This window comes from Mobula hypostoma, chromosome 12 (assembly GCF_963921235.1).
Source record: "Mobula hypostoma chromosome 12, sMobHyp1.1, whole genome shotgun sequence".
NCBI classification, from domain to species: Eukaryota; Metazoa; Chordata; class Chondrichthyes; order Myliobatiformes; family Myliobatidae; genus Mobula; species Mobula hypostoma.
This window is the reverse complement of record NC_086108.1, coordinates 95664878-95677346: the sequence shown is the minus strand read 5'-3', so window position 1 is coordinate 95677346 and position 12469 is coordinate 95664878. Positions and strand designations below refer to the sequence as shown.

Sequence of the window (12469 nt, the reverse complement as noted above, 5' to 3'; positions counted from 1 at the left end):
GTGTTACTTGGTTAAATTATTAGGTGAAAATGTACACTTAATTTCCAAATTTAAGAATGGAAAGGTAGTAAGCTGGATTTGATTCCTGAGTTTAAATTCATGCTACTGTGTTAAGGTGCAAAGTAACTTTATTGCCTTCTCATTTAAACTGTTTAACTGCTACTCAGAAACATGATGAAGTATGGAACTTTACAAAATCAGTGATAAAAGGTCATAGATCTCGGCTCCATAACTACTAAGTCATTAGAACCATTAGCTTTCAGAGTTTATGAAGACCTACAGTAGGTAATCAGTACGATGGTCCTAAATATGAATTACTAAAAACTTATGTCTATATTGAAAGGCCAATTGAAATTGCATGTCAGGAATAAGTACTATCCAAGGTATGCTCTTACAGATTTGTGATCATTAATATACAGTCGGGGGGGGGGGGGGGAATTAATGTGTATATTTAAATAACTTAAAATAAGAAAAAATACTTCTCTCGCTTGTCTTGTACAGCCACAGTGTATCAAATAGCATTTTTAAGTTCAGCCTGGCATTTTTCTTTCAACTTATAATGACAGCACTGATTCTTAACCAACTGCAAATAGATGGTAGAATTTTTAGAACCCGATGTGGTAATACACTGAAACCAGAACAACTTTATTCTTTAAAGACTGGGTAGATTTGCATTATAACATTTATTCCAGGTGAGCAGGTTCAATACATCTGCTTTACAATAAAAAAATTGAAATTAACATACAGACTGATTTGAAAAAGTTAATGTACAAAGTGAATCCCTCCAGTACAGTGGTTGGAATAAAAGATCAAATATTATATTTATGAAGTTTTGACAATTCCCTTGTAAATTCAAATAGCTTCATTGTCTACATTTTTACTCTCAGCTCTGGATTTCATTTTTAGCTCCATCAACTCTTCTATTCGTGCCTGCACACTTTCCATGAGATCAAAGGTGTAGAAAGCTGACTGTAGAACCTGTGGTGGCAAGAGTTAATGGGTAAAATAATGTAACATTACAGTTTAACGAGTATAAAAATGCATACATCGAAAGTACAAGTGAGGAAAAATTGCATTAAGTTGCTTACCTTCAACTCCACAGTATTAGTCATTTTTGTAAATTTTTTACTGCCAGCTTTCAAGGAACACTGTGTTTCGTGATCAGGAACATCTAAAATGATTAAAGTGCAATAGTTTAATTTGTCTTTCACTTCCCTGCAGAGATGTTTACCAGAGGAGTTTTCATGTACCAAATTATTCTGCACTTTCCAGTATTCCTTTCACGTTGCAATCTGTCCAGACATTGGAATTTTACTCATTGCTTAATGGAAAGTAGTTTTTTGGAGGAACAATTTTTTTTGGCGATTATGGAATGTCAAGTGTAAAGTTGAGATGGGTGTGATTTTAATTCATGCTAATAAATGCAGACATGAGATACATATCTTACAGACGTATAATTAACGTCAGTGCAATGCAAGGGTTAAAAATAATACAAACCTTTAATTCTCCGGTTTTCTTTTTTCTTTTTGATCTCTGCTTTATAATGAATCCTGGACATCTTCAAGCCAGTTCGCAGTGCATTCAGAAAGTTTTCAATCCAGGAAAGATCAGTCCATAATCCAGTCTGCGAAAGAATTATAACTGGATAACTTGTTACGCAGAATAAGGACTTATAGAGGTTAAACACACAAGCTGTAAATTCAATCCTGATTTAAAAAGTTCCCTTATTTAACTTTTAAATCCTAGACCCTAGAAATGTTGGTTAGTAGCTGTACTGCTGTGATTTCAGCAAGGAAGTTAGTTCACTTACCTTCCCAAGTCACCAGTGATGTGACCTAAATCCCAGATTTGAATGAAAGATATGGCAACCATTTATTGCATCCCCTAGGCACTTATACAGAATGCTGAAATGGCACCTTGTGCAACCACTTTCTTAGAGCTATGTGAATGGCATTATACAGAATCATATGCAGAATATTTATAAGGAAGGCTCTTTATTTAGATCTTGGCCCCATATCTAAAGTTAAGGTTTATCTATTTGGTACGATCAAATGGAATAGCTCATAAGAATGAAGAGGCCGAATGGCCAAACTCTGTTCTATATTGGGTAGAAGTAATATATTTTCTAGTGAAGGCTGTCATTTAATCAACTTTGGCTCCCTCTACCATGCCATGGATTAGTTAGGATAGGGTAGAGTTTGTACTAGTGTCTATCTTTTCTCTCTGGATTTTGTAATGTTATTAGAAAGTGGATACCCAGTTCAGCTCCAATCTATTGGTTGGTATGTATTTATTAATGCCAGTTTTCTAAGATAGTGGAAAACCTTTTTAATGTCATTCAGACAGATCGTTCCATACATTAATACATCAAGGTAGTAAACAGAAAACAGAATGCTACACTGATTCCCCCTTTCCTCCAGCATTTACCTTGGGTCACTCTGTCTATGCTCAGAGAATCAACTGTTGCAACTTTATATATGTTATTGTATCAGCAATTGTACCATACAATTCAGCTTGTTCCTTTATAGCTAATTAGTTAGTGTTTTATCAGCAAAGCCTATATAGATTAGGCTCATTACTGATTCTTCAAAACAATTTGAGTATGCTTCATATGGGTTTTGTTTTCACAATTGTGTGCGCATGCAAGTGAATGGGTGAAAGATCATGGAGAGGAAATTTTTAAAAAAATCATATTTGAAACAGACATGCATTTGGGGGCCTGATTAAAAGTTAGTGGAAATTTGGCATCAGTACTAAAGATCGAGAAATAAACAACTTTTCAGAGTAAAAAGCAGACATACTCTATTTATCAACAGAAAGGAAGCAAACATTGCCTCCTTTCTACTAACTGCAGTCTCTCCTTGCTTTTGCAATTAATGACTGACCCATTCCCTCCTCAGTAGCACTAATATTAAGCCCCGATCTTCTCTCCTCTCCCCCCGGCCCCCCAAGAAGTTGGATTCTCATTCAGTCCTGAATTCAAGTAAATCCCTGGTTTCCCTGCTGGCCAGCATGTCATTTTTGACCATTGCTAGATCATAAACAGAGAAAGAAAGCAATAACTCAGTTTACTGCAGGATCTGGACCAGCTGGATAAATGGGTTATAAAATGGCAGATGGAATTTAATGCAGGCAAATGTGAGGTGTTACACTTTGGGAGTTACATGGTGAATGTTACAGCACTGAGGTGTGCAGCAGAACAGAGGGATCTGGAAATACAGATCCACAATTCCTTGTAAGTAGCCTCACGGATAGATAAGGGCATAAAGGGAGCTTTTGGCCTTAATAGGAGTACAGACAGGAGTTGGGATGTTAGTTGAAGTTATGTAAAACATTGAGGCTGCATTTGAAGTATTGTGCCTCGTTCTGGTCATCTACCCAGAGGAAAGATATTCATGAGCTTGGAAGAATGCAGGGAAAATGTTGCAAGGATTTGAGGACCTGAGTAACAGTGAAAAGCTGAATAAGTTACGACTTTATTCCACAGAGCATAGGAGAATGAAGAAATTTGATAGAAGTATACAAAATTATAGGATAAATACATATAGGCTTTTTCCTTCAAGGTTGGGTGAGACTAGAACTGGAGATCATAGATTTAGGGTGAAAGCTGAAATATTTCACTCAGAAGATGGTGTGAGTATGAAATAAGCTATCAGCAGAAGTAGTGGATGTGGGTTAATTTGCAACATTGAAGAGTTTGGGTAGGTACATGGTTAAGAGGCTATGGTCCAGGTGCAGGTACATGGGATTTGGTAGAAAAATAGGTCAGCATGGACCAGACAGGCAAAGGACCTGTTTCTATGCTGTAGAGCTCTGACTCTCCACATCTATAAGTACTGCAGTTCCCTAAACACCTCCATACACATTAGATTCAATGTATCAGGTCTCATTTTGAAGCAATTATCAAAACAAAATCAGGTACAAAAATTACATTAATACACAAGATCATTTTCATTTACCAAATACTTACTCGATTCTCACATTCATTATCCCTGATCACAAGGTATCTGAGAAGATTCAGCGATTCCATGATCCTAAAACAGATAGAGAAACAAATAGTCAGTTCTAGGTTTAATAACCTAAGCTGGCAATCAGAATACTCTTCTTTATCGACTTATTTATCCTCCCACACCCAAATGTATCTGATATGTTGCTTATCCTATAGTGACAAAAGTGAGTACGTTTTAAAAGAACTTAATTTGTTCCCAATTCTTTGGGGTAGCCTAAGACTGTGCAAAGTGCCAATGAAATGTGATTTAATAACTAAAGGGAATGACCTATTGGAAGAGCCAACAAGTTACCAATCAATAGTTCTGCCATAAAAATCACAACCCTGTTCTGTTTCCTAGTGTCTGACTAGTGGATAATGAGAAAGAGACAACTATAAATAACAGTATTTATAGGTTACAACGCTGTCACAATTCTTTTATTCATTTAGTGACTGTTGCTGGATTCGCATTCAGCTTTGCTCTGATGGCTACCCCAAAATGATAAACTGACTAATAACATAATCACTTAAACTTGAAAAATATCTACTTGGAATCTGAAGACTGTACACCAGAAAACAAATATAATAATAAAAAAATAGAATGAAGATAATTTTATTGTTCCAAGTTAAAGAACGGTATCTTTCATATTACCAGCATAATTGTCATCTTATTCTTCCTTTTCTCAGGGCACCATTGCCAGCAAACTGCTTCCAAACTATGTCCCTTACCATTGACAATCAAGTATTATACCAGGAGTCCTCGGTGAACCCAAAACAGCTAATCCAATGCTCCAAGCCATTTTTGTGTCACTGAGTCCAGAATGGGAATCTGACCTATAATGATCACAGGCTGAGTTGTGAGGTAGAAAATGGTCCTGGATCTTATCAGCTAAACCTACAAATCAGTGGTAACCAAGTCTTGGACTTAATTCCAAAATTTGGTTTCACTGAATTTGACAGAATTGAATTTTAGATGCCGAGTATACTGTGCAGCCACAAATGCTGTTGCGAGAAAAAGTTTGTGAACCCTTGACAATTACCTAGTTTTCTAGATTAATTACTCATGTGGACTCATCTTCACCTAAATCACAATAATAGACAAACACAATCTGCCTCAAATAACAACACACAAACAATTGTACTTTTCATGCCTTTACTGAACACAATGTTTACTCATTCACAGTTCAGGCTGGAAGAAGTATGTGAACCCTTGTATTTAATAACTGGTAGAACCTCCTTTAACAGCAATAACCTCCAGCATACGTCTCCTGTAGCTGTTGATCAGATTTGCACAACAGCAAGGAGGATGTTTAGATCATTCCTCCATACAAAACTATTTCAGGTCATCAACATTTCTGGGATACAGTAGTGCTAGAAAGTTTGTGAACCCTATAGAAATTTCTCTATTTCTACACAAATCTTACCTAAAATGTGATCAGATCTTCACGTCCTAAAACTAGATAAGGAGAACTCAATTCCAGCTGCTACCATCCAGAAAACGGTACTGCTACATAAAAGACAGGACCAACAGGTTCTGGGGCAGCTTCTTCCACTAGGCCATCAGACTGCTTAACTCATGCTGACACAACTGTATTTCTATGTTATATTGACTATCCTGTTGTACATACTATTTATTATAAATTACTATAAATTGCACATTGAGACGTAACATGAACATTTTTACTCATGTATATGAAAGATGTAAGTAATAAAGTCAATTCAATAAATTAAGTAACACAGGAGTATTATTTATTGAGAAAAATGATCCAATATTACATGTACTTGTGGGAAAAAGTACATGAACCTTCTACAAAAGCTGTTTGGAGTCAGGTGAGATGAGATTGGAGGTGTGGGTTGTAGAGGTGTCCTGCCCGATAAAAAAACCCACAAAGTCGGGTAACTGACAGAGCCTGCTCTTCTCAAGAAATATCTGTTTAAGTGCACCAAGCCTCGATCAAAACAACTTTCAGAGGACCTTAGAAGAATTATAGCTGGAAAAGGCTACAAAAGCATTTCTAAAAACCTGAATGTTCATCAGTCCACAGTAAGAGAAATTGTCTCCAAATGGAAGAAACTCAGTACTGCCGCTACTCTCTCAGGGAGTGGGCATCCTGCACAGATCACACCAAGAACACAACGTGCAATGCTGAAGGAGGTGAACAAGAACCCAAGGATAACAGCAAAAGATCTGCAGAACTCTCTAGAACTTGCTAGTTTCTGTTTATGTGTCCACTATAAGTAATATGCTGAGCAAGAATGGTGTTCATGGAAGCATACCATGGAGAAAACACTACTTTCCAAAAAAACATTGCTGCATTTGTCAAGTTTGCAAAAGACCATCTGGGTGTTCTACAACACTTCTGGGACAACGATCTGTGGACAGATGAGACAAAAGTTGAACTTTTTGGCAGAAATGCACAATGCTATGTTTGAAGGAAAAAGGGCGCTGCACACCAACACCAAAACCTCATCCCACCTGTGAAGCATGGTGGAAGGAGCATCATGGTTTGGGACTGCTTTGCTGCCTTAGGGTCTGGACTGCATACAATCATTAAGGGAACAATGAATTCAAAATTATATCACAATATTCTACAGGATAATGTCAGGGTAGCAGTCTGTCACCTGAAGCTTTATACTAATTGGATAATGCAACAAGACAATGATCGGAAAGAAAAGAATAAATCAACATCACATGGTTTAAAAGGAAAATGTGTGTTTTGGAATGGCCAAGTCAAAGTCCTGATCTTAATGCTATAGAAATGTGGAAGGACTTGAAGCAAGCAGTTCATGCAAGGAAGGCCACCAAATCTCAGAGTTGAAGCGGTTTTGTAAGGAAGAATGGCCTAAAATTTCTCCAAGCCGATATGCAGGACTGATCAACAGTTACCAGAAACGTTTGGTTGAAGTTATTGCTGTACAAGGGTGTCACCCCGTTACTGAAAACAAAGGTTCACGTACTTTTTCCAACAAATAGATGTAATATTGGAGCATTTTTCTCAATAAATGAGCAAGTCTAATTTTTTCACAAACAACAGGAATTCTGCAGATGCTGGAAATTCAAGCAACACATATCAAAGTTGCTGGTGAACGCAGCAGGCCAGGCATCATCTGTAGGAAGAGGTACAGTCGACGTTTCAGGCCGAGACCCTTCATCAGGACTAACTGAAGGAAGAGTGAGTAAGGGATTTGAAAGTCTAATTTTTTTTAAGTCTAATTTTTTTGTGTGTTATTTATTTAACTGAGTTCTCTTTATCTAGTTTTATGACTTAAGTGGAGATCTGATCACATTTTAGGTAATATTTATGCAGAAGTAGGAAAATTCTACAGAGTTCACAAACTTTCTAACACCACACTGTACCTTGCATGAACAATCCTCTTCAGGTCATGCCACAGCATCGAAAATTGGGTGGTTTGGCACAGTTGACAGCATATCACCACAAACTGTTTTCACTCCAGACAGTGGGGACCAAGATAGAAATAGCCCATGTAGTGTTGTACCTTGTGAGCTCAACAGTGTCGTATGTGACTGGTACGTCACTTGTGATCGATGATGGACACTAGCTCAGTGAAGCCAATAACATGTCGGCCCTGCTGTCGCTCCTACAAAGATCAGCCAGACTATAAACCAACGGAGCTCAGAATTTTCAAAGGTGAATTACCTATAGTGTTTCTATGCAAGGTAACTTAAGGAATGTGTCAAAGTCAAAATAAAACTTATCAAAGTAAAAATGTTTTTTTTAAAAAAAAGTCGTTGACTGGAATACTACCCAGATGCAGAAGCATTCCCACACAAGTCCGTAAGTCCAATGACGAACTTAAAAAGCAGGAAGTTTTCTCAGCAGGAGTTTTTGATTGGAGTACCGCGCAGACGCAGGAAAAGCGTTCCCGCACAAGTTCAGCAAAGAGCTTTTAAAAACCCAGTCACCATAGGTGTACTGTCTAGCGAAGTGGTCTGAGTCCAAATAGTGAGGTTTTGGCTCAACAGGGCTTTGGCGAGAACAGGCAGAGGCAAGGTAAGTAGGCAAGTTCATTCCTTATTTCTTTCATATCTAACTCTTGAGAGAACAGAGTGTACGTCTACAGGGCCAGTGTTCTGTTCTAGGTGTCAGATGTGGTATTTCCAGGAGACTACCAGCCTCCCCAGTGGCCACATCTTCACCATGTGCATCAAGATGCAGCTCCTTAAAGACCATGTTAAAGAACTGGAGCTGCAGCTCGATGACCTTCGGCTTGTTAGGAAAAGTGAAGCAGCGATAGACAGGAGCAACAAACAGGTAGTCACCCCAAGGCTACAGGAGTCAGAAAATGGGTGACTGTCAGAAGAGGGAAGGGAGAACATCAGATAGTGGAGAGCACCCTGGTGGCTGTCCCCCTCACCACTAAGTATTCAATTTTGAGTACTGTTGGTGGAGACAACTTACCTGGGGGAAGCAACAGCAACCGTGCCTCTGGCATCGAGTCTGGCGTTGTGGCTCAGAAGCATAGGGAACTAAAAAGGATGGCAGCAGTGATAGGTGACTCTATAGTTAGGAGACAGATAGGTGATTTTGTGGACGCAAGAAAGAAACACAGATGGTAGTTTGCCTCCAGGCACCAGAGTCTGAGATGTTACTGAACATGTCCACAATATCCTGAAAAGAGAGGGTGAGCAGCCAGACAGAAGTTGTGGTACATATTGGTACCAACGACATAGGTAGAAAAAAGGAGGTGGTCCTGAAAACACAATAAAGGGAGTTAGGAAGGAAGTTGAAAAGCAGGACCTCAAGGGTAGTAATCTCAGGATTACTGCCTGTGCCACATGACTGTGAAAATACAAATAGAATGAGGTGACAGATAAATGCGTGGCTGAAGAATTGGAGCAGGGGCAGTGATTCAAATTTCTGGATAATTGGGACCTCTTCCAGTGGCAGGTGTGACCTGTACAAAAGAGACAGGTTACAGTTGAATCCAAGGGGGGCAGGTTTACTAGAGCTGTTGGGAGTGGTTTAAACTAATAAGGCAGGGGGATGGGAACCAGTATGATAGAGCTCAGGATGAGCCTGCAGGTTTACAAGTAGCTGATGAGCGTAACGTGAATATAAGGAAGAACAAACCGATGTCTGGGTACAAATGCAGACAGAGTAAAAAGTTAAATTGTACCAGACAGACAAAATTCAAAAGGGCGAAGAATGCAGGGATGAAGGTGCTGTATTTAAGTGTGTGTAGCATTCGGAATAAGGTGAACGAACTCGTGGCGTAATTAGAGACTGGTCAGTATGACATTGTGGGCGTCACTGAGTCGTGGCTGAAAGGAGGCCATAGTTGGACGCTTAATATCAAAGGATATACTTTGTATCAAAAGGACAGGCAGGAAGGCACAGGCGGTGGTGTAGCTCCGTGGGTAAGAGATGAAATTACATCTTTAGAAAGAGGTGACATAGGGTCAGACAATGTTAAATCTTTGTGGGTGGAGTTAAAAAACTGCAAGGGTAAAAAAAAACCATTATGGGAATCATATGTTGGCCTCCAAATAGTAGCCAAGATGTGGGGCTGAGATTGCAAATGGGGCTAGAAAAACCATGTAATAAGGGTAACGTCACAATTGTAATGGGGGACTTCAATATGCAAGGGGATTGGGAAAATCAGGTTGTGTCAGATTGCAAGAGGGGGAATTTGTTGAATGCCTATGAGATGGCTTTTTAGGGCAGCTTGTGCTTGAACCTACTCAGGGAAAGGCCATCTTAGACTGGGTGTTGTGTAATAACCCAGACCTTATTAGGGAGCTTAATGTAAAGGAGCCCTTGGGAAACAGTGATCATAATATGATTGAATTCCTACTGCCATTTGAGAAGAAGCACAAGTCATATGTATCAGTATCGCAATGGAATAAAGGGGATGATAGAGGCAAGAGAGAGGAGCTTGCCCAAGTAGATTTGCAGAGGATACTGGTGGGGATGGCGGCCAGAGCAGAGATGGCTGAAATTTCTGGGAATAGTTCACAAGGCGCAGGATAGATATGCCCCACTGTAGAAGTTGTTCTCAAATGGCAGGGGTAGGCAACTGTGGCTGGCAAGGAAGTTAAGGACTGCATAAAAGCCAAGGAAAGGGCTTATAAGGGGACTCAGGACACAACCCTGGGGGGGCACCTGTGTTGAGAGTCAGAGGGGCAAAGGTGAGGGAGCCCATCTTTGCCACCTGCTGGCAATCTCATAGGGAGTCCACAATCCAGTTGCACAAGGCAGAGTGCAGGACAAGGTCTCTGAGCTTCCTGTCAGGTCTGGAGGGAATTACGGTGTTGAATGCTGAACTGTAGTCCAGGAACAGCATTCTAATGTATGCATCCTTTTCCTCCAGGTGATTGACAATGATGCGTAGTGCTGTGGGAATGGCATCATCGGTGGACTGGTTCCATTAGTAGGCGAGTTGTAGGGGGTCCAGTGTGGGTGGTAGCATGCTGCAGATGTCGTCTTTAACCAGCCTCTCAAAGCATTTGCTTATAATGTCCATAAACACACCAGTCAGCTGTTCCACACACACTTTACAGACCCACCCTGGGATGCTATCCGGCTCTGCTATTTTGGGCTTCATATCTCAGAAAGGATGTGTTGTCATTGGAGAGAGTCCAGAGGAGATTCACGAGGATGAATCTGGGAACGAAGGGGTTAATGTATGAGGAGCGTTTGGCAGCCTTGGGTCTGTACTCTCTGGAACCTATGCTGTGATTGTTGAAACGGTGTACTCAACATTGATGAGAAGTAGTACAATTGTTTGTGTGTTATTAGTTTAGGCAGATTGTGTTTGTCTATTATTATAACTTGGATGAAGATCAGACCGCATTTTATGAGTAATTAATGCAGAAAACCAGGTAATTGCAAAAGGTTCACAAACTTATTCGATGTGCTCTGAAAAAAGTTTCTACCCCTCTGTCCCAGTAAAGCACACAGTACTGACTACTGCTTGGCTAGAAAGTCATTCTCTGAAAGTGAAAGTAGTAAAACTTACCGGTCTGCGTTCTGAATTAAGTCTGTTTCTTCTCTTTCAGGAAGTGAAAGGATTAAATGAAGAAGTGGGATCAATTGTGGGCCTGAGAACCACCCATTCCCATTACTGGTCTGGAAACAAAAAAAAAGTCATATTTATTGAAGAGCAGATCTTAGATCTCTTACAATGAAAGTTGGGGAAAGAGCAAAAAAAATTAGGATCTACTATAGCATTGGCATAACTATCGATTGAAAAGTATGAATGCCAGCTAGCACATTTCATCTTGAATTTAAAAGCTAAGTGATTGCTTAAACAGTAGTTGCCATTATGCTGGATGACTACAAGGCAGGCAGCTTTAGAAGGTGCAATCCTATAATGATGCAATTCCATGGGTAATTTCTCTGAATGACAAAAATCATTTTAAACATTTACTCATGGTTTAAGATGATACAAGAGTATTTTTTAATAAAAATATATATGGGGACTAAACATCACTACCTACAAGTTACCTTTCAACTCACAGACTTGAATAATCCTTGGAAAATCTATGCAATAATAATGAGGAAATACCTACACTAGAAGAGAAGCTGTAGTTCAAAAAGGCAGCTCATCATCACCTCCTTAAGGGAAGTGGGGATGAGCTGTGATTTCTGCCCTTACCAGTGTCACCCATATTCCATAAAAATACAAGGTAAGCCTTTATGAAACAAACAATATGGCAAGAGAAGTACATTTTAGATAAAATACAAACAAGTTATTTTCTTTATTTAGATGCATGGTCAATGCTTGCACCACACATCCAAGTAAGTTCTTTGACGTATCTCATAAATAAGAAATGGCAAATGATCTGCAATATCTAACCAAAATGACAGTCCCGGGTTTTGCTCATTATGTCTATAAAAATGAAGCAGGATATTTTAATTGCTTAAAAGAAGAAACACTGTTATAAACCTATTCTTACACTGAAAATTATAAACCTAAGAATGGGCTTACCTTCAAGGCTAGATCAATCTGGTTTTTAACATTTTGTATAATATAACCTTGTACTCCAGCATGGTCGGTTGTCTTCAATAAACACCTTAAAAATAAAGCCTGTATAAATATAATAACTAGCTAACAGTTCCAGTCCTACAAACATAAATCCCCACATTTATTTCTTCCAGAACCTTGCACACATTCTAGAGTAGCTATAAAAGCAACAAATCTGGTTCCCATAATCATGCAATACATTAGAATAATCTCAGAATTCAAGATCTTCCTTAGCACTGTAATGAGCCTTTGAGAGAACAAGTAGAGCCTGCAGTTCAGTAAGGCTGCTGAACATGTAAAGCCTGAACTACAACTGTCAAGTTTTAGTAGCATACATGCCTTAAAAGTTACTTTTAATATTAAAACAATTGGGAGCAAAACCTACAAAAGGTATAGTGCATTCATAAAATAGTCATTGGGATCCAATAGCTTAGACCCAGGCTTACACCTTTAGGGAGGTAACAGAGGTGAATTAAAACTGCTTGGTTAATG

At 39.2% G+C, this 12469-nt stretch overlaps 1 protein-coding gene across 2 annotated transcripts in view; it reads right to left on the bottom strand.

Moving 5' to 3' along the window:
* Window positions 1-630: 630 nt before the first annotated feature.
* Window positions 631-12469, bottom strand: part of glmna (glomulin, FKBP associated protein a) — a 56558-nt gene continuing 44719 nt past the window's right edge. For both annotated transcript variants that reach the window (XM_063064659.1, XM_063064658.1), the window contains 6 exons: window positions 11942-12026; window positions 10970-11079; window positions 3971-4034; window positions 1498-1624; window positions 1089-1171; window positions 631-978 (listed from right to left, as the gene is read on the bottom strand). In XM_063064659.1, the coding sequence (XP_062920729.1) occupies window positions 853-978; window positions 1089-1171; window positions 1498-1624; window positions 3971-4034; window positions 10970-11079; window positions 11942-12026 (595 nt within the window). In that variant the 3' untranslated portion in view covers window positions 631-852. The remainder of the gene's footprint in view (window positions 979-1088; window positions 1172-1497; window positions 1625-3970; window positions 4035-10969; window positions 11080-11941; window positions 12027-12469) is intronic.